The sequence below is a fragment of the Ammospiza caudacuta genome, chromosome 6 (genome assembly GCF_027887145.1).
Source record: "Ammospiza caudacuta isolate bAmmCau1 chromosome 6, bAmmCau1.pri, whole genome shotgun sequence".
In the NCBI taxonomy this organism is placed as follows: Eukaryota; Metazoa; Chordata; class Aves; order Passeriformes; family Passerellidae; genus Ammospiza; species Ammospiza caudacuta.
Window position 1 is genome coordinate 44819734 of NC_080598.1, and position 21498 is coordinate 44841231.

Sequence of the window (21498 nt, forward strand, 5' to 3'; positions counted from 1 at the left end):
AATTTGAATGTCTGTCCAGAGTAGCCACAGGAGGAAGAAAAACCCCATAATAACACAGAAATTGCTGATGTTCTCCCAAGAACAGGAAGGATACAAAGGTGGATAAAGTACAGAATCCCATCTATGACAAGGGCCAGCTGCACATGACTGGAGGAAACAGGCAGATGACATAGCTGAATGCACCCTATATTAAAACCAGTGGTACAAGTAGGAGTAATATCCCTTTAAATTTACTCTGCTCTGTTTTGATTAGTCTTTAGTGGTTGCCTTAAATTACTGTTAAGATTTCTAATCTACTCTTTGCCATCTTCTTTGTATTGAGTGGATCAGTGAGATTTCATCTAATTGGTTGAGGAAGTGTAAATGAGCCCTATTACTATGTCTTGTACTGAGTGAACAATCAGCCTGAGTGTCCTCCTTCACAAATGTGTGTTCAGTGCTTTGCACATCTTCAGCTGCAGGGAAAAGGCTCATTCACAATGAGCCTTGTGTTTGACTCCTGCCCTCACACACCGGCTGTTTGTTGGGAATTACCTGCAGGTACATGGAGCATGTGTCTAACTTGCTTGAAACACCTTCCCTTCTGATGGATCAGGAGTGACCAGGCAGGGGAATTGTCAGTGTTGGGAGAGGGTTGTTGAGTGCTTGGCTCTGACTTCCAGAACTGCAGTCAGTAGCATCCCTCTGTACTTAGGCTGGTTTAACACTGATACAAGCATAAACACTTCTTGGTGGTAGTTAAATGTATTCAGAATATGCTCAAAAAGCTAAATAATTTGGAAGGCACCTTCAGAGGCTGTGTAATCCAACCATTAGCTCAGGGAAGGTCCAGTTAGTTCAGACAGCTCAGGACTCTGCCTAATTAAGTTTTTAGTATTTCTACGGGTGGAGATTTCAGTCTCTCTGGGCTGTTCCTACTATTTGACCATCCTCAAGATGAAACATTTTTTTCTGTTTAGATGAGAATTTTTTGTATTCATCTGCATCTGTTGCCTCTCATCCTTCTACACAACTCTGAGAAGAATTTGAACCTGTTTTGTCTGTGTTCTTCCATTAAGTCATTGAAGAGATCAGTAAGGTTTCCCTTGAGTTGTCTCTCCTTGAGACAGAATGAACCCAGTTCCCTCAGCCTCTCCACACACATAAACTACCCCAGTACCTTGAGTATAGTAGCTCTTTGCTGGACTGACTCCAGTATTTCAAAGTAATTATCATATGAGGGATATGGTAACTTATGAGATCCAGCACTCCTGATGGAGTGGCACTCCTGGTGTCATCTCATAAGTCTCCATTAGGGGAAGAATCACTTCCCTTGGCCTGCTGACTGGGTTCTTGCTAATGCAGCCAAGGATGCAGCTGGCCTTTGCTGGCAGGGCAGGTGCTGCTGACGTGTGCTCAGCTTGTCTGCTGGGACCACAGGTCTTCTTCTGAAAAGCTGCTTTTGAGCCAGTTGGCTCCCAATGAGTGCTGCTGTATGAAGCAATTTGGGTGGCTGTTTGCTTGCAGGAGTATCTGGACGCATGGCTTGCTTACTGAAGTGCAAACACATAATGCTTCTGCAAGAGTCTTTGCTTAAATCAGACCTTTAACTTGAAAATTTTATATGTACAAGTTGCAATACTATACTGTTTTTTCACCATTATTTTATGCTGTGAGAACACAGATTTTACCATGCAGTTAGTCTCCAAGAATGGCTATGGTAACGTGTATTTTCCCTTCAGTCTTGTACTAATAAATTCTGGCTAATCCTTATTAGGATTACTAAATGGTACAAAATGGAGCAGAAAAGTACTAATAATACCAATGAAAATAGCACCAACATTTGCCTTATGCAGTGATTTGTAAGCAATGATAGCTTGACTGCTTGTGCTATCTACTGCTCAGCCTTGCTTTCACAGCTGGGAGTCAGGAAGGTGCTGCAATGTGGAGTGGGGGGTGGCATCTATACAGACGCCATTGCAAGTACCATTTCCTTCCAGCTGGCACTAACCAGCCCTCCTCCAAGCCTTCCTATCACTCTTCTGGATTTCTTCCACGGGATAAAATCAGGGTATGCAGCTGGCTCAAGTCACATGAGCACAATACTACAGCAGAACTGGCTTTGAGTGACTGAGAACCCAGGTACTGGGAAGTAGACCTCTAGCTCACACAAAGGATGTTCATGGTATTCAAACACTGCTTCCAGTTGCTGAGAAATAAGTGCAGTGGCTTTCGTTATTGAACATAAGATATTTCTTTTCTTTATGAGGAAATATTAAATGTCATGTGGTGTGAATAATTCCCCCATGTTTATTTTTGCTGTTTGAAAAAGATGTGCTAATCTAGTACAGATTTCCTGGAAAAGGTGATAATACAGGCAAAGTTCTCAGATGTGTTTACCAGAGACATTACTTATATCTATGGACAAAATGTTTTATGTGGACTTCCCTCGTGCTCTGAGAGAAGAAATCTGTAGGACCCCTCATGTGGCTCTCTTGTTTGCTTGGTCTTTCATTCAGTTGAAAGAAAGGGGCAGCTCTGTTAGGATTACCTTCTGGTGTCTTTCTTAAATTTCCTGTCAGATAGGTTAATATAAGTTCAGATGGCAGTAGTCCTGAATCTGAATACTGATCTTTGTGAAATGTTGGGTTTTTTTAATCGACACATATGTGGTGGTTGTGTTGTGAATAATAGAGCTTTCCATCCTTCTCCTAAAAAGGATGTGAAATGTCTTATAACAATCCTTAAATGTGCTTTTCCTAGACACCACTGCATACTGTTGAATGGTCCCTATGGAGACAGTGCTGCAGTAAAACTAAAAACACAGCACTGAAATTCATCGCTAAAACTAAAAACACAGCACTGAAATTCACCGACGACCCTGCAGTTAATTCTCTTGGTAGCCATATTACAAAAAGAGCTCCATAGTTATTAGCATGCCTTGATATTTAGCTCTACAGCTGACACTGCCATGGGATGCCTAAACTTCGTGATGACCTTAAATCTCTTCTTGGCTGAGTGCTGAATGGACCTTTTGTTTCCCTTCTTTGCAGCGCGAGATGAGAACATGGCCACTTTCCGTGGCTCCGAGTACCTTTGCTATGACCTGTCGCAAAACCCCATCCAGAGCAGCAGCGATGAGATCACGCTCTCCTTCAAGACCTGGCAGCGCAATGGGCTCATCCTGCACACGGGCAAGTCAGCTGACTACGTCAACCTGGCCCTGAAGGACGGTGCCGTGTCCTTGGTCATCAACCTGGGGTCTGGGGCCTTTGAGGCCATTGTGGAGCCGGTCAATGGCAAGTTCAATGACAACGCGTGGCACGACGTTAAGGTGACACGCAACCTGCGGCAGGTAATGGTGAAGGGGAGAAAGCGCTGGGGAGAGTTTTGGTTTTTTGGGACAGGCAGATGGGAGAGGGTAATGGAGAAATGGGGAAGCTCAGTGCTATTGCTACAGTTTCTCCACCTATTCTGGATCTTGGTGCCTAAAGGACTGTGAAAAAAAACATTAGTTGATGGGAATTTATCCCTCTGGCAATATCTTCATTTCCACTTTATTAATTTTCTATTTTTTTCCCAGTTTGATTTAATAATAAAATCTTGTGACATAACTTTACTTTCATCTCCCTTTTCCTTTTTTCTGTTCTCCCTTTTAAATTTTATTATTTTCTTAATTATTATTCAATCTTATCAGTAATATTCTTGTTGCATTTAATTACTGTGGGAATAGAGTCTATTGCCAACAGCCAACGCTCTACACCTCTCTCCTTTTTCTCTCAGTTTTGTTAATTGGTTTAACCATTGCCATGATGTCACAGTTCTAATTCTGAAAGTCTTTTGTTTTTCTTTTCCTTTTCTTTTGTGTGTGCATACGAGTGTGCAGGTGTGCAGGCTGGTGGGTATGTGTGTACCTATTTTAACTTCATAGCTTTGGAATTAATTGGCTGGAGTCTCTCTGGGTCTTCTTGATTCTCTGTTCTTCTTTTCTTCTTTTTGATTTTTTCCCCTTCTTTCTATAATGAGATTCTACTTTATTTCTTGTCTCTGCCTTGAGACTCTTCTGTTTGCTGTGAGGACTGGAAAAGTGGAAGGATCAAAAAACCCCATGCAAACTCAATCAATCCAGCACCCTACAATTCCACTTTGGAAAAGTTTTTCTGATTTTACCACTGTAATTTTGCACATCTACATGCAGCTTTTCATAGCAGACAACTATATCAGGTGACATATTTGATAGTAGGCTAGTCTTAAAATCCTGAAGCCTTTCTCATTAAATATAAATTCATACGTAAATAGATAAGATAAAATTAAATAATTTTCTTCTGAAAGCTGGTAAATATATCAAGTCACTAAGGGCCATCTGCTGCATAATAAATGAGGTTTACATGGTGAATAGGAGCTATTTGATGTCTTGCTGATTGGTAGAGCAGCAGAAGAAGCTTGTAAACTAAGATTTAAAATTAAATTAAAAATCAATTTGTGAATACGTTACCTGTTTATTTTCTCATTAATGCCAATATTAGCACAACCTTTAAATAGCTTTATATAAGTTTCTACAGTGTAATTTGCAGTAGGATTTTACACTAGCTAAGAGCAAAATCTCTGTGAGTATAGGATAATCAGTGCCAGGAATCAGAATAAGTCTCTACTACTAGAGATCAGTGGAAAATTTTTCTCTTATCAGGAGTTCATGTCTCTTCAATATTTGGGCTGGGGGCTGAAGATTTTTATTTTTATTTCACATGTAAATCCCTGTATTTCTACATGCTTAGGATGGCTGGGTCTGAAAAAAAAAAAACTGTCGTCAAACTTTAGTAGAGACTACAGAATTCTTACCTATGAAGAAATCAATCTGTTTTCAATAGTTTATATAGAGATGAAAATTTCATTTCTTATGCAGTGGATGGGTCTTAATGATCCTATTTTGTTTAACCTTTCCCATCAGTACAGTAGAGGGAGATGCACTAACTGGTCTAGGTTTGTCAGTCTTGAAAGGTCAGAATATATGGCTTTATTTGATGTGATTTTTAAAATTTATTTTTAGGTAGTTTCAGAACAGCTGGTCCTTGAATATTTCAGTAGAGCTTACTGGCCATTTTAGTTAATTGTACTTTTTATTTTTCATTTGAAATAAATTTCAGTGGGCAAATGTGCCAGAAGCAAAATTAATCCTTGCTTCATGCCAGGATTGGTTTGGATCTTGAAGATGCAGAAGGTGAAGGGTCACAAACAACACTGTGGATGGGAACCTGTCACATTCTTTTTCTTAATATTTTAGCTAATGATTTTTTAATTGGTCCACAGAAGTGGACCAAGAAATTGGAAATCTGTCTATGGCTTTTCATATTGGATGAGTCCAGGGCAGTGTTTTGGTGATTATTAGAAAGTAGGTAGTCCCTTGCCAATTAAACAGTACTGTAAAATCTTAAGCCTCCTGATCTATTCACTGTGAATGTTTCTAAGTGATCCTGAATTCTTAAAGGATCCAACTTGACTGGGCAAGAGAGAAGATGTTTTAATAAGATGGATGGGCTCTTTGCAAAGAAAGGCCTGTCTTCAAATCAAATTACATTTAAGTAGCAGAATTGATTTGGGGTCCATTTCTATAGTTAAACATGACAGAATACAGTTCAACCAATAAATATCAATAAGGCTGGATTTTTTTTTTAGTTATCTTTTCCCTGGATACTGGCATTTTAACTTTTGATCTGTCTCAAAATCAAGACATTGACCCAGAACCTGCAGCTGCCCAGATATTGGAACTGCTGAGGCCTTGAGGCAGCGTAGTCATGATAGTACTAAAAGTATTCATTCAATATAATTTTGTATCACTTAAATAATTTTGTATGAAAAAGATTATTGGTTCTATGTGTTTCCTGACATAAATTCACCTGTAATGTTGCAGTATAATATAGTTTAATAGAAAGTCTTGTTTCCAGCTGTGCTCATGTTTCCTTAAAAAACCCATTCCAAAACCAAACATAAAACCCCAATAAAATATATTGCCTCTGAATGTTGAAGTTTTATAAGAAAATCAGTAGCCTCCTTGTAATTGCTTGAAAATATTGCACTGGAGGTAGATATATTTATCTTTAAAATGAACTCGAAAAGCAATAATTTAGACATTCCAAGAATATTATCTAAATCTAAGCAATTCCAGCTAAATGGACTATCAGCAGCTTCAGGATGCCATTTAATCTTTTCCTCTGTTTTTTTGGGGGCTAAGAGAAAGGGGAGGAGCATTTGCATAATTTTTTGGCTGTTTCTAGAATTAGAGTAGAACTTTAAATAGTTGGACTTTTGCCTACTGGTTTTTGGAATTGTTAAATATTTTGTAGCTAAGCTGGGAGAGTACTAAGAGCTGCTTTTTTTTAGATCAAATGACTATCACTGCAGTTAATCTCCTTAGAGACAAACCAAGTGAATCCACAGATTCCCTTGAGTAGTGATTGTTAATGTCAAAGCAAATCTCCTTGTTTATTTATCTTATTATTTCAGTTAAAACTAAGCCCTCTTTCTGCCTTGTGAGAAACCTTTACTTAGCAATAGGGTCATGGCTGAATTTTGCCCTGGCTTTCAGAGTGTGTTTGGGGCAGTGTGGTCTGGTGGGAGGACAAGCAGAGGAGACTGAAGGTCAGACTTCTGTGTCTGTCTTCACGTTTGCTGCTGACACTCCATCTTTTTTCTAGCATGCTCTTCTCCCTGTCCCATACTTCAACTCCCTTGTTTTTAAAAATAATTTACTAACACGACAATTTGCTGTAAGACTTCCTTGGTGAAGAATTCAGGAGTTTGTGCTCATTATTTCCAAGTACAGACTATTATTATGATTTCATTCCCATTGGAAAATAACCTTGGGACCTCATGCTCAGTGCCACAAAGTCTTCAAACCCTATTTCCTTAGACAGTGCACAACTCTGAAGCCTGCAAGCAGACAGTTTTTACATGAGACAGTGTAGATCTTGCTTGTGCAATTTAGGATAATTCTTGCCAACTTCAATCACAGGGACTTGGAGTCTGCATAGGCTTCCCTTCCCTATAAACACTAAAGCTAGTCACAGTGCAAAATCTACTGTGAAGATCTTTAGCTCCTTAACTGCTAAAACACAAAGCAAAGGGTAGGTTCTAACAGTTGACATCTGCATGCTTGGGACAGGTTAAAAAAGTTCAGCTGAACCAAACTGACAGGTAAATTCTCCTAGCTCCTGTGTAATAGAGATGCAGTGAAACAGGAGGGATGCTAAGTCCTGTCAATATTCAGTCTTCAACCTGCACACAAGGGACACAATTCTTTCTACACAATTTCTTTACACGTTTCTTCCTACAGTAGGAGAGGTTCAATTCCTGTGTCTTGGATGACAGAAGTGAGCTACAGGCAAACAGCCAAGCACAGGCACTGTTATGTTCTTCTCCTGAAAGTCACAAACTCAGCTGCTGTAAAGAAACCTGCAGACTGGGAAACTTGGAAGGAAGACACAGAGTCTTGGACTCATCTTCAGCTGTATCCTCCAGCCAAAGGAAATACTGGCCTTGTGATATTCTGCAGCACTTGAGGGTAGTGAAGGTTGGAAGAGGAGCTGGTGTGGTGGTGGGTGGAAGAAGGGAGTCATGGCTGGGTTTGTACTGAAGGGGCAAACTGTGTATTCTGTGTGTATATCTCTGAGCATAAGTTCTTGTTTGAGGGAAGCACCTTGATGAGCATTTGAAGAGTAAGTATTGCACTGTTTTAACTTTGCTTCAGGTCTGGATAATGTGTGTGAGGGTTGAGGTTAATGACTAATACCAGGGTGGGAAGAGTAGGTGGCCCTCTGTTTCTTTACAGTCTAAAAGGCATGGTTCCCCATAGAGTCCTGGTCACATTGTCCTCTTCCTCACTTTGTGTGTCTCAGGTGCCCCACGCCTTTTTTTGAAAAACTAACACTAGATCATTCATGCAATGTGTCATTTTTACTAACCAACTAATGTACTAACACCCTAACGACTCATCTTTGCTTTTAGTTATTTTAATTAACAATCGTTCTGTTCACGATTTTTTAATTTCCTTTCTTCCCCCTTTTCCGCAAAGCACTCAGGCATTGGACACGCTATGGTAAACAAACTACATTGTCTGGTAGATATCATTCTTATTGTCTCTTTTTTTGGGTTTGCCGTGTGTTACCTGCCTTTTCCTCCCCCTACCTGCTCTTTCCCCCCTTCCTTTATACTTACTGCTTCCTTTAATTTTATTCTAATTTCATTGAAAACACATTGTTTTCCCCCTTCTTTTTTTTTTTTTTCTTTCATTTCTTCTTTTTGAATAGAAAAATGAGCATCAAAAGCAACTAACACAGCTCTTCTGGAAGTAGGGTTTGGACATTTCTTTCATTGCTTTCTTCACCTCTGTCTTCAGTTCTTTTTCTTTTTGGTGATAAATTGTTGGGTTTTTTTGTCCCTTGTTTTTGACTTCAGATTTCTTTCTTTTGCTTTATTTTCATTTGGCTTTTTTTCTTGGCTTTTAGTTTAGTATGGTTTTTTTACTCTGAAGGTTTCTAGATCAGAACCATTGCAGGGCCTCTAGTCCATGGTGGTGAAGGCTCTCTTTTTCTCTCACCCTTTTGTTCTGACAATGGCTATTATGGGCAAACTGGCCAGAGTTTTCCTCTTTCTCATGATTTTCCCCCACTTCCCTCCCTCTGCTTTTTCTCCTCCTTCTCCCTCTTGCTCTCTCTCTCACTTTCTCTCTCTCTCTCTGACCTCTACCTGCGTGGCCAACAGGAGCTCAGCCGGTTGTTTGTTTCAGTACACACTCTGCATGGCATGTCCACGTCTGGTGACTCGCCCGTCTCCTCCTGGCCTCGATCTATTTTCCTCCATCTTCCCTTGCAACCACTAACAACATCAAGCAAAACACATCAAATTCACTTCCTCCTCTCCCACCCTTTCCTTCTGTCACCCTTCACCCTCCATGTGTTTGTGGTTAGAGATTTTGGGGACATTTCTGTTTCATTTTGAGTTTTTTTGTTATTATGGAATTTGTTTGGTATTTTTATTTTTGATTGCATGCGAGTGTGAAATGGTCATTTCTCCCTTTTTCTTCTCCTTCTCTCTCTCTCTATTTTGCTTTTTTCCTGTCGTCTTTCTGGATCTCAGATATATTGGCATGACAGGTCAAAGTGCAGTGTGTGCACGCTTTGTAGCTCTTTCTTGCTTTCTTTCTCATATCCACTTCTATTACATTTGTTGGTGTGCGATTGATTTATTTTATTTTGATTTATTTTCTGCTTATATTTTGGTTATGGGTTAATTTGAAAATAGTTTTCTTAGTTTTTTTTTCTTTCTGTTTTTTTTTGTTTGTTTGTGGTGGGTGTGTGTCTCTCCAGGTACATGGCATGCACATCCATAATGTATTGAAAGTGAGTTCCCTCTTCCCCTATCCCTGAATGCATGACTGTCTGTGTGCCGTGAGCAAAAGAAACTTAAAAAATAAAAAATACCAACCTCGTCTTCATTAGTGTTTTTTTTTTTTACTAACAACCATAACTAACTGTAATCATTAAAATAAATTCTAATTAATCATAAAATCAGCTAATATGAGAAATGTCTTTCAAGGACAGTTATATTTTCTGGCCTGAATAGATGGAAAGCATCTGGATGGTAGGCTGCTGGGTAAGCCTGAGAGTGCTGATGCACCAGAAAGGGAAGAAGCAGATGCTGAAGCATTTCTCTGTGGGAAAATCAGACCAGAAAATAGAGCTCAACTTAACTAAAAAAAAAAAGCATACCAAATCTCAACAAAATCCTTACTAAAACTGGCATAAAATTATAGGGGAGGTAAGTTGTTCTGTTCTGGATTGTAAGGTCATTGCTGGGATTTTCTTTGTCCATTGTGTCCCTCAAACAGGTGACAATCTCTGTGGATGGCATCCTTACCACCACGGGCTACACACAGGAGGACTACACCATGCTGGGCTCAGATGACTTCTTTTACGTGGGAGGGAGCCCCAGTACTGCTGATTTACCTGGGTCTCCAGTAAGCAATAACTTCATGGGCTGCCTCAAAGAGGTAACTATTTGAAATTAATTCTTGTCTCTGTGCTTTTGATTTGCTAAAGTCATCACTCTTTTCTGCCTTACACAATTAATTCTTTCCCTGATGCCTAATTTTATACTGATAACTGCAACAGCTCTGTAAAGATAAACTTGTCATTCAGTTGGTCAGAAGGCTGGAAATCTCATGAACTTAAGGGAAAAATCATACTTCTAGTGCTTGGATAATAGAAAAAATACTCATGGTAGTAGAAGAGGTTTCTTCTCTAAGCTGTTAGAACTTCAGAAGAAAGCATTACTATCTTCTAGGCACCATTTATGATGGCAATAGCCATCATAAAAAGACAAATGGCCTTTGATTACTAAGTGGCATTTTGAGATGAAAAAATCATAATCAGAAGCTTATTTAGAATACTTTTTAAGATCCTGGATTTCACCTGGGAGCATAGTTAGATCTGAATTTTCTGCGAAGATACAGCAATAGAATAAAACGGAAAAATGAAAGTAGAAGGTAGCATAAAAAGTGTAAATTTTGCAAGGAGAATGCAGCATGAGGGTGTGTCAGGGAGGTGTGCCAATCACATGTCATGTGGACATGAAGTGTACCGTGTGTTATATCATCATTATTGAGAGATGCCTTTTCCTGAATTAAAGTGCAAACAAAACCATATGCTGAAGTCAATAGTATGGATTTTATTGAACAGTGAAATGTGAGGTAGAGAGATAAAAAGAAGTAGAAAAGAGAGAAAAAGAGAGACAGACTAAACAGAAGATAGTCACCACCCATGTCATAGTGGTGTCCCATTGGTCCTTCTTCACCCTAGGCTTCTCAGTGGTGGGGGGCCTGAGGTCACTCAAAACTTTTCACTGTTTATATATGTTTTCAAACAAAGGAGTTAATGCTCATTGGTTACACACATCTTTCATTCTATTGGTTAAATAATTCCCTTGCTTCCAATGTTAATTAGTCCCATGCCCAGTCTTTCTGTTTTTTGCAGTTGGTGGGTTTCTTGAGTTGGTGGGTTGCGAGTCAGCAGTCAGAATCTCCCCCTGACGGAATTACCTTTTACCCAGTCCAAGCTGATTCAGCAAAGTTGCTTCCCTTATGGCCCATAATTTCTACATTCTTTATGTCCATTATAAGTTACACATTCTGCTCTCACAGCTTTGTTTACATCCCCCTAGGCTTGAAATAACAATTGGACAATAGAATCACCTCTATCTTAAGTTCCTGGTCGTGGTGGCTTTATTTACAGTCCAAGTTCCCGGTATCCCTGGAGGCATATTTGAGAAAGGGATTGGGAGGTGGGGTCCCTCAGTGGTCATAGATGCCATTTGTCCCATAACTTGGGATCTTTGGGATCTTTGTTTGACCAGCGATATACAAAATTTTCCACAGTGGGAAGTTTTGTCTGGATGCATTACCCAGGATGTGCTGACCAGATCTTACCTCTGCCTGGAGTTAGCACTATCCTGTCACTCCATTCTGTGCTCATCTCATGGCAAAGTCATTCTGTGGCCTTAACAGTATTTGAGACAGACAGCTGTGATCTTTAGGTCCTTAAACTGGGTTGCTAAGTTGGTGCACTTGAGTGGCTGCATTGGTCAGAAAGAGCTAGCTGGTTCTGAAAACTCTGTTGTCATTCTTTGGCTGGCTGCACTTTCCACATGGCATTGAGAAAATTCAAACATGGGTAATAGAGATTGGACTGCCTGGATAGCAGCAGGAACCATAAAAGTGATCCTTGATAAAAAAAACTTTAGACAAAACAAAAGGTAAGTTCTGTCCAAATCCCAAACTTGGTACAGTGTAGTTTTGATGCTGGCTTGTAGTCACCTTTTGTCTTCTTTCTTCTCTCTTCTAATGCAATTTGTGATTATCACTGTGATTAATGGGGATACGGATATTGATGTCTCCACAAAGTGTTATAAAAAGCTTACATAGGAGTCATGGAAGCAGCAGTGCTGAGCTAGATGTTGTTCTGTGGCTGTAATTGCCTTGACAAGCCATCATCCTACTGATGCTCAACTCATGGTATCAGGGTTTGTATGTTATGTGTTATGTTCCTCTCCTCTGGTAAGGAAGAGTTGTTAGGGTCTGAAGCTGCTCTCCTGCCTGACCTCTGGATGAAAGGGGTATACATATGCTAGAGAAGACTTTGTGAGCATCTTATATAGGAAATGAAACTTTGCTGATTGAATACAAACTGCCATACAGAGATCAAATCCTTCTGGTTACATTTATAGAGCCTTGAGTCTGATTTTCCTGGGCACTGAGCATCCCAGTTTGATTGAAATCAGGAGGAGATACAGCCTCTTAGTGTCTCTTTAAATCAGGATCTAAATTTTATTTATGGATGCTATGAACATAACACTTAGCAGAGGCCATTTTTATGTATGCTTTAAGTCAAGCCAATGGAGCAAAAAAGCAGTGACAAGAAAATCTTCAGCAGCTTTATTATTTATATAATCATTTGTATTCTGTTAGCTTGCACAATGTGCTAAGAGCCGCCAACATAGTCATCTCAGGCTCATAATGTTCTGTGAGAAGGAAAACCCAGGGAACCGCTTAAGCATGAGAGGAAGAAAACAGATAATCAAAATGTGCTTTGTAATCTTCACTTGACTAGGCAATGACAGGAGATGTGTATGAACAGATGTCTTGACTTGATGGTTGCTTTAGAGCTATAGTCTGCTTAAAAGCAACCCACTTATAGTAGTGGTTCAGTAATGCTTCCAATGAGCTTTGATCCTGGAGGAGCAGAACTGGGTTAGTGCAGTGCTTGTGTGCTTATGATTGTCTGGTCCCAGAACTGGCTATGGGGAACTTTACTTGGCTTTCTGTGTAGCTTGTCTGTAGGGGGATAGAATATAAGAAAATAAAGATAATGTAGAAAGTAATCTTACTCTTAAGGAGTTGCAGCTGGGCCACTTAACAAAGATTAGGAACAGGCCTGGCTTTAACAGGCCACAGCTGTAGCCAATGAGAAGCAGAGTGCTATAAAAGAGTGGGTTGGCTGGTTGAGAAGGGAACTGAAGTCAGTTGGCCACTTTGAGAAGAAGAGAGAGTCAGTGCTCTGAGGAGCTGTCCATGAGAAACACTAAGAAGGTATGAAACTTTTGCGATAGGAGACCAGGGTATGGAACCCCTGCAATAACATTTGTCAGCATATTTCATAAATCTATCCTCATAGCTTGTGGTTCAAACTTACGTTTCTTTTCTCCATAGCTAAAAAGGATGCTCAGTCTCTCATTACCCAGTACTGGAGGAGCTTGGATTTTTAACAAAAATTTCCTAAACTAAGAAAATTAGTTGAAGCGGTAGGGTAGACTATTACAAAATATTGTTCCTTTGAGTTTATGTCTTCTAGTAGAGCAACGCTCTTCTTTCATAGTTAAGTCCTAGCTAAGTAATTGCTGATACCAGAGACATAACACACCCCTGAGTGGATTGCTGTTTTTAGTGGTGGAGAATGTCCTGCTAAGCCCTGTGCCGTTCTCTTGAAGGTTTAACAGCAGAATGGTCTCTGCATTCATTCAAGACTGGCTCTGGGCATGTGTTACTTTCCTAAGAAGGTAAATGGATTTTTGCAAAATTTGAGGTGAAACTTTCAGCCTTTCCTCTGTAAGCTCTTGTATTTCCTCTAGACTGTATCAGTCTGAGAGTACACTGGTGGGGCTAAGAGGGCTCCTTGAGTGGTTTGTTGCCTTCCCACTTCCTCTGAGAGGACATGCAGGTGCTGAAGTGGCAGGGGGCAGAGTGCCTGGTGACCTCCTCTGCCCCTTTGCAGCAGGAAGGGACTTCCCCACTCAGCCCAGGCTGGTGCCAGGAGGAGGGGCAGCTCTGGCAGGGTAGGTACTTCATGTGAGCCAAGTGTAAGCCTTGGCTAGAGGGAAATGTAGTGTCTAAGAATGTGTTCCTGGCAAGGAACTAAGAGTCTTGGGGCTCCTCTGCTGTAGTATCTATATAATATTTCTTAAAAGTAATCTAAATACCTAATTATCTAGATAATGTTTTCTTTAGGTCAGACAATTTCTGACCTAATGGTACCTCCTTTTACCATAGAATAGAACCCCTCATGTATCTTCTTTCCTTTGGGGCTATAGGTTTTGACTGAACAGATTCCACTAAGTTGGTAGCAGTAATATACCTAAATCATACATACAAGTATTTAATGTGTAGTTCAGGTTGGGATTTTTCCTCTATTTTTATCAGAGTGAAAGAGTTCCCTATGTGTGGTGAACCATGTTTGTTTTGCACTTCTCCACAGCCATCCTGGCAGTGTTGCAGTATACCTGACATTGTAATGAGGCAAGGAGACTGGAAAATAGTCATACAGGGTATGCAAATAGGGTAGTGCACATACATGAAGTACAGACATTGCATGGAATCTAAGTTTTTTTTGCATTGAATATAGTTGCATAGAATCTAAGGTTTTTTGGACCTTCATTCTTAAGATGATTCGTTCTAGAAAAAATCTTGGAAGCTGGCGTATTTCCCATCATGGATGAAACAGAGATGGGATAGGAGAAGATACAGGAACACATCTTGAGACAATTGAGCAGAAGTAATTTTAATGGGTGTCAAGGAAGGAAGGTGTAACAGTGCTTTAACAGATAGTGATTTTTTTAAAAGGGAGAAGCGCTGACTGAAGGTGGAAAGGGAAGAGACTACAATGATGGGTTGAATGGAACTTGCATGGCCAGAAAGGGTTAGGACAAGAAAGGTAACAAGAAACAGCTGTGTTTTGTGTGTAATCAGGGGCTTTAGGGAAGAATTTTTAGTAATCAAGGATGGAGATGGAAAGTGGCAGGGTAGGAATTTAGCTGTGTGGGCAGAGAGGGGAAATTGGTATTTCAATATCCAGTTGCTAGGGAAGGCAGAGAATCAGAATATTTCCTGGGGTTAGGGAGCCAGACACTGAGATTTGATTTACTTGGAGCAGGACTTAAATGGTACAGATGGAGATGCTTTAGAGGAGCCTAAGGTGGTCCCTATAGAATGGATATTCATGAGAGAATTTATGAAATCTTCACATTTTTCTATCAGTGCTTTATTAAAATCTCAATTCTGAAAAATGTTGATTGGTAGTAACAGCTTGATGGAAGCACTGAGGCTTGCATATGGGTGGAATATGGCAGAAATTATTACAGGGGTCAGGCACCATCTGTCTGTGATGGGAGAAAGCTGTGAAAGCTTAGATAATTTCTGTCTGCAATTTAACTTCTAGGAGCCAGATTTCAAAATGGTCCATGAGTGTGCCCAGTTGCTGTATGTAAATCTCAGATGCTATCTGCAAGCCACATCTTTTTCAGGACTATTTGATGTGTAGTGATGATGTGGTTTCTGTTTGGGGATGAGTTTTTCTGACTGCAGTGTCACACTTGGGAGAAGACTGAAGGTGCAGAGGGAAGGCAGCCTAAAACTGGAGGCAGAGGAAAACTGGCAGACAGACAAAGTTGTAGTTGTAAAAGCCCCTCCCTAAGCCTAAAAGCTTTTGGGTGCTCAAGATTCTCTTCCACAAGTGACAGAATTCCAGGAATGCATAAGAGGAGAATGAGGAATCAACAGTGTGGGGATTGCACTGAGGTACAGTGGAGGAAGTTACTACATGAATGGTACTAATTGCCCACATAAGTTAATCCAATACTGCTACTTCAGCTATCTTACTGTGTTTGGGCCTGCCTACTTTCTATCTGTATTTAATAAATTTAACATTTGAAAAAGAAAGGGAGAGGCAAATGGCACTATGTAGGAGCAGACAAAGCACAACCAAAGGTTGAATATTATTCCACTCCTCAAAATATTACTTCTTGTCTTGGTCTCACTAATACTCTCTGCCAGAGCCTTCAAAATAGACTGGATGATGATTATGACCCTGATTCCTAAGATTCCAGATCTGGAGGTCTCTAAAGTTGCTGGTTGCCTCTCACTCTCAAACTTCCAATTGCATTGCTGCTGCTGTGGGGGATCAGTATCGTGTTGCAGCTGTACAGTGTGTATCTTGGGAGTCAGGAATGTCAGTCATTTTCTCTGTGCATCTGCAGAGCATCCAACACAAAGCCTTCATCAGGTTTTCAAGTACCACTGTTGTAGCAACACAAAACACTGGAGATGCAGGCCAGCATTTTGAGTGGCTGCTGATGACATTCTTAAGCTAATAAGAAAAAATCCCCAATTATTTCTGGAAAGATTTAATTTTGAGGTGGGAATGGAGGCATTTGGAAACTGAGAGCAATGCAATAGGAGGCAAGATGCTGAGAGAATTCTGAGTAGACCAATAGATGGGGAGGGAAATACGCTAGTGTCTTTTCATTGGGTAAGACTGATAAGCTTAGGTCCTGGGCTGGTTTGCATTTGATATTTCTGTATTAGCTGCAGCTTTGCTTTAGCTAAGGGGTTATTCAAATCCCCTGTTTCTTATGCAGCTTAGCTCTTGCCTACTCTACCAAAGTGAGGTCTCTGATACTGTTTTTGACTTGCTTCATGCATGACACTGAAAGAACTTGGTTACCTTGGCTCATGTGCATCCACAACAACAACTTTGCTGGCATAATTATATCAAATGAGTGTTTGTTGCAAAATAACATCAGCTAAGCCCAGTTATTGATCAATCTCTTTCATCAAATGTTTCTAGATACATAGAAAAGTGGAAAAGTAATGTACTCATGACTGTAGAAAGTTTACTCATTATCTCATAGATCCATGAAAATTATTCCATTTAAGGAGGAAAACAATTTTAAATGGCTTAATGAAATTAATCTTTAGTGAATGGAGTAGGAAAATGAAGTGCTAGAATAATTTTTCAATTAGTAAAACATGGGAAGTCCAAAGACAGGAGTTGAGTTTTTAGCTTTGGGACAAAAGATGGAGGAGATGTTATTTTATAAACCATGTACTGAAAAAAGCTCTAGGCTTCTAAAATTCTTTCTTTAATGCAATTCATGTAGCAAAGCTGTAGAGTCCTACAGCCGTAATGAATCTAAAGTAAAAACTTTGTTTGTTTGTTGGTTTTATAGTTCTCTTTGCAAATTAAAGTAATATAGGTTCTTGTTAAGGTCACATTTATTACATTGTAGTATTTTTTTCTCTGGAGCTCCTATCAGTCAGCAAACAGCATCTTGTAGGCATTCTAGGTCAGCCTGAGCACACATTTTTTTGAGGATTAATTTCAAGGATAATTCACATGTCAACAGTTCAGTGGCATCGAAACTGCCACTCCTAAACTTACTGCGCTGTTAGAAATTTTACTAAAGTAATTAATAGCCAAAGTTTGAATAATATAATATGTATGTAGGTTGAGCATACCTTCCAAAGTAAGCATTGATGAGCAAACATAGAAACTGGATCTTTCTATGCATGAGGTGTAAGAGGTTTCTTTTTGCAGGGCTGTTTGAACTATGTACTTGCAAGCTAAAGAGAATCTATGGAACTAAAGCAAAGTGGGGTCTAACTGTGTTCACCTGTCTTCAGCTGCCACTGGAACAGGTGCCTAGGGAGGAAACTAGCAGAGGTTGGTGTCACCACTGGGCAGTGTAGTGGTGTCACACCAGTAGGGGAGCACTCCACTGAATCCTGACTGAGCAGTCTGCATGTGACTCTCACTCTTGGTGTTGTGGCCGTCTGTGCTTGCTTTGCAGTAGGATCTTCAGGATCAGGCTTTCTTTGCTGCATAATGAACCTAACTCCTGCTGAGCTTCTGTGGCTGCAAGGGGTGTGCCATGTGCTGTGGTTCAGAAAATGAGAGTGTTTACAGGTGTAGAACTGTATTTATATCAACAAATTCAGAAAATGTAATGGGGATTGGAGGAATATAGCCTGTGTTTGGTGCATATAATAAAGTTAGTTGGTAACTATTCAATATTAAAACATCCTTAACAAAATTTGTGGTCTAATCTCTACCCATTGAAGGGTGAGCAAATGAAGGATATATTGATGGACAAACGTAGCTGAGTCCAAAGTCGTCAGCAGAGCAGTGATGATACTCTGGTGATTACTCTGATAAGGATTTCTGGCTGTCTTTTTCAAATGCTGTTAGCCAAACGTGGTCCCATCCTAATGGATGCTGTGATCTTAACTTAGCTGTCCAAAGTCTGATGTGCTCATCTTGGACTGAAAGTAAATGAGCCTCTTTTGCTTTACCTGGCTTTGTCATTCACTGAGATCAGTAAACTCTTGGTTTGGATGAATACTGAAAATAAATAGGAGATATGTTTTTATTTCTTGCTCGTTATGTTGCATTTAAGAGATGACTAAGGATCCATCCTTATCCTATCAGACAGAAATACAAATGGGAGTAGTTTTGGAGAGTCAGGACAGCCATATGCCAATAAAGATAAAATTTCATGAGAGAAGTTGAAAGACTCTTCTGTTTTATATACACATGTGTATCAAACAGGCATTTTCAGCTACTTGACAAGTGTCCCCTCTTTGGGAGCAGCAAACTCACCCTGAAAGTTGGAGTATTGCTATTTGTATTGTGGGCAATGGGGAATGACTGAGCTGCTGTTACCCACCACAAAAATCCAGGCTGCTCAGCTGTGCCAGCAAGGGAGGCAGGAAAAGATGATGAAGTTTGAATGTTGAGTGAGTGGGCTGAACAACTCCGCCCAGGTCTGCCACTCCTCTGTAGCAGTGAGCCAGCTGTCGAGTGTGAGGAGCACAGGAGTGGGCAGGCAGTTAATGGGCAGCATTTGTTATTTGAACTGCATGGAAAAGGCAGCAGGCTTGGTATAATACAAGCAGGTTTTGTATACTCTCTGATATGCTCTCTGTTCTAGTTCTTTGTCATTGCTGCTCTCTGGCTTTGGTCTACTGTTGCACTGAATATCTGTGCTTTAGGATTGTTTTATCTCCATCCTTTTTGCAAGCTGCACAGGCAGGATTCATTTAGTTGGAATTAACAGTGTATGTATCTAGATTCCTAAGCAAATCAATGGGATTAGTATAGATATGTAGAAGGATGCAATTTTAGCTCTGAATTGCTACTTACAGGGTTTAATACTCTTTAAGCTATGGTTCCATAAGTGGAAGTGTTAGAAATGGTAACATCAGAGCTCAAAGGTGAATTAGGGTCAGCTCCTGACCTCTGCTTCTTGTAGCTATCTAGACATAGATGTAGTAAATGGGAGTTACTTGAGTAGGTGTTAAGGGAATATCAGGAGGATTGTGACATTGCATATGGTGGCTACTGGTGACTTCACATTACCACAATGTGGGGAATATTCAAATGCTCGTATTTTCTAAGCATAAATCTTAGCAGTTCAAGACTTAATTCATCAGGGCGAGCACCAGTTATCTGTGAGCTGCATGGGGCTGGTGACACACAACTGAATAGTAGCAACTGCATCCAGGAAAGCAGCAATGTGTAGTGTGCAAGTCACTAACCTCCTCTATCTCAAATGGAAGAGGCTTAGAGGTGGTGTCCCATTTTCAGCACCCTGAGAGGTAATTGTGAGTGATGCCTGCAAAGCATTCTTACTGTATCAGCATTAGCAAGCAGAGGGAACACAGAGGTTTGGGAACGGTGGCAGAGATGAAAAATGGCATTTGGAAATGGGGCTTGAGAATGGCATAATCATTCCTGTTAAATCTGTGCCTTTCTTTCTGATTATTAGCCATTTTAAGTGAAATGGGTTTTGCATCTAGAACAAGTCTCTGAACAGATGATTAATGGTTTTATCTGTAATAACTTTACATTTTATAGAACCCGGCTAGGAGTCCGCATCTGGTGTGCCAAGCTATTTAAAGCTGTGTTAATTCTGTTAATTGCTCCACGTTTATTTGGATTGCTGGCACCTGCGGGCTTTAGGATAATGGGGGTGGGGGTGTGTGTACATTCTCTCTCTCTCTTTCTGGCTGAGAAAAATTGAGAGGACTATTTCCTCAGCTAGGAACAGGACCTTGGCAGAACATCCTGGCTGGATTGGTTGTCCTTGAGATTTCCCTTTTTCACTCCAGCTGAATGCAGTGAGATGCCAGCCAGAGGCAAGATGCTCCCCTGATTGGGGCAGGAGGTGGGTGGAGAATCTGCTTTTGCATGCACTCACCAACATGAGGCAGCAGCAGCAACAGGGAATGAAGCCAGTGGTTTTGCAGAAGGCTGGTAAAGTCCATACCATTCTGATTCTGCTGCTCAGCTGCCTTCCAGTGTTCCTTTTCCAGTTTGTTTATGTCTGTGAAGTGTTGCAGTGGGTTTCAAGCCCTGAACAGATGTGAAGATAAGTATGCTGATGCTTTCTGAACTTCCATCAGAGAAAGGATCTGACTGTGGAATGCAAGACATTTGAGGTGACTAAAACATTGCTATGAAATGCTAGGAGGGCAGAATAGTTTTCATGTTTGCAGCTGGACTGGCCAAACCACTGCAACAATCTGAAACAGGCTCTGATGACAAAATTTTTCCCTATCTCTGACAAGATTACTGCATGAGCAGCAAAACGGGGAAGCAAAGTGCTTCTCTAATATTGTTAACTGCTGACTTAAAAGTTCAGCAGAGCCTGAGAGGTTTGGTACTTGGAGGTTTTAGGTACTATGAGCTCAATATCTGAGTGGGTAGAGGAGGTTATTCTGGTTATGTAGAGGCCGGTTCTCTCACACCTCTGACATGGGTTTCTAGCCTGTGTTTCAGCTTCAGTGATGCTAGGACAACCTCCCTAGGTTGTCCTAGCAAATAGACAATTAACTAAGATCAGTTCACACTCTATTACTTGTTTTATGGTTGTCTTCAAAACAACAGTTTTTCTTGAGAAGACCAGTGAGATGCTAAAGTGAAATCAGTTCTCCTAGTGCTGCTGATATAACCACGTGTGTATTTCTGCAGCTGCCCTATATAATCCCTTATGGTGACCGACTAAATGGAATGTTGATTGTAGCCTCCCAAAGGAAGGCGACTGCCATACCACCCTTCTCAAAGATGTAAAGGATTGTAAAGAAAACCACATATAGAAAAGTAAAAGTTTTCTCAGGACTTTGATAAGCTAGGATCCTTGTGATGACTTGCGACTTGTAAAGAACAAGGCTGTTGTGTTTGTTAGCTCTCTCAAGTAGTTGATATTGCTGGGGATGCCCACTTTATTTATTCTGTCTGGATAGTGTCTAAACAGTCAATTGCAGTACTAAAACTGGTTACAAAGCAAAGCTCTAAGAAAGTAGGATTCATATTTAGAGTTCATGTTTAAGAATGGATTCCTCCTCTGCAGCTTCAGTGTTCAGCTAACAAGATAAGCTGTCAGCTGAGCACTTTCCTCTATTTCCCTGATTTATATTTCAGGGCTGATTTGTCTTAAAGTAGCCTCATCTACGATAATGAGAACACTGAATGCCTCCATTCTCTTTTGGTTTAGTGTGCTTGCTTCTCCCTCCTTGCCTGAGCCTAGTTCCTGTTCATAACTGACACTAGTATGCCACATAGATATGCAGTGCTGTCACTTCCTCTCTCTTCTCAGTTTTTTCCTTACTGTGTATTTCTCATATGTTCTCTAATTAGC

General features: G+C 40.4%; 1 protein-coding gene across 3 annotated transcripts in view; it reads left to right on the plus strand.

Annotated features, from left to right (window-relative positions):
* The window catches only part of NRXN3 (neurexin 3), a 908017-nt gene that overhangs the window by 201245 nt on the left and 685274 nt on the right, over positions 1-21498 (plus strand). For all 3 annotated transcript variants that reach the window (XM_058806342.1, XM_058806340.1, XM_058806341.1), the window contains 2 exons: positions 3033-3334; positions 9863-10024. In XM_058806342.1, coding sequence (XP_058662325.1) covers positions 3033-3334; positions 9863-10024 — 464 coding nt within the window. The remainder of the gene's footprint in view (positions 1-3032; positions 3335-9862; positions 10025-21498) is intronic.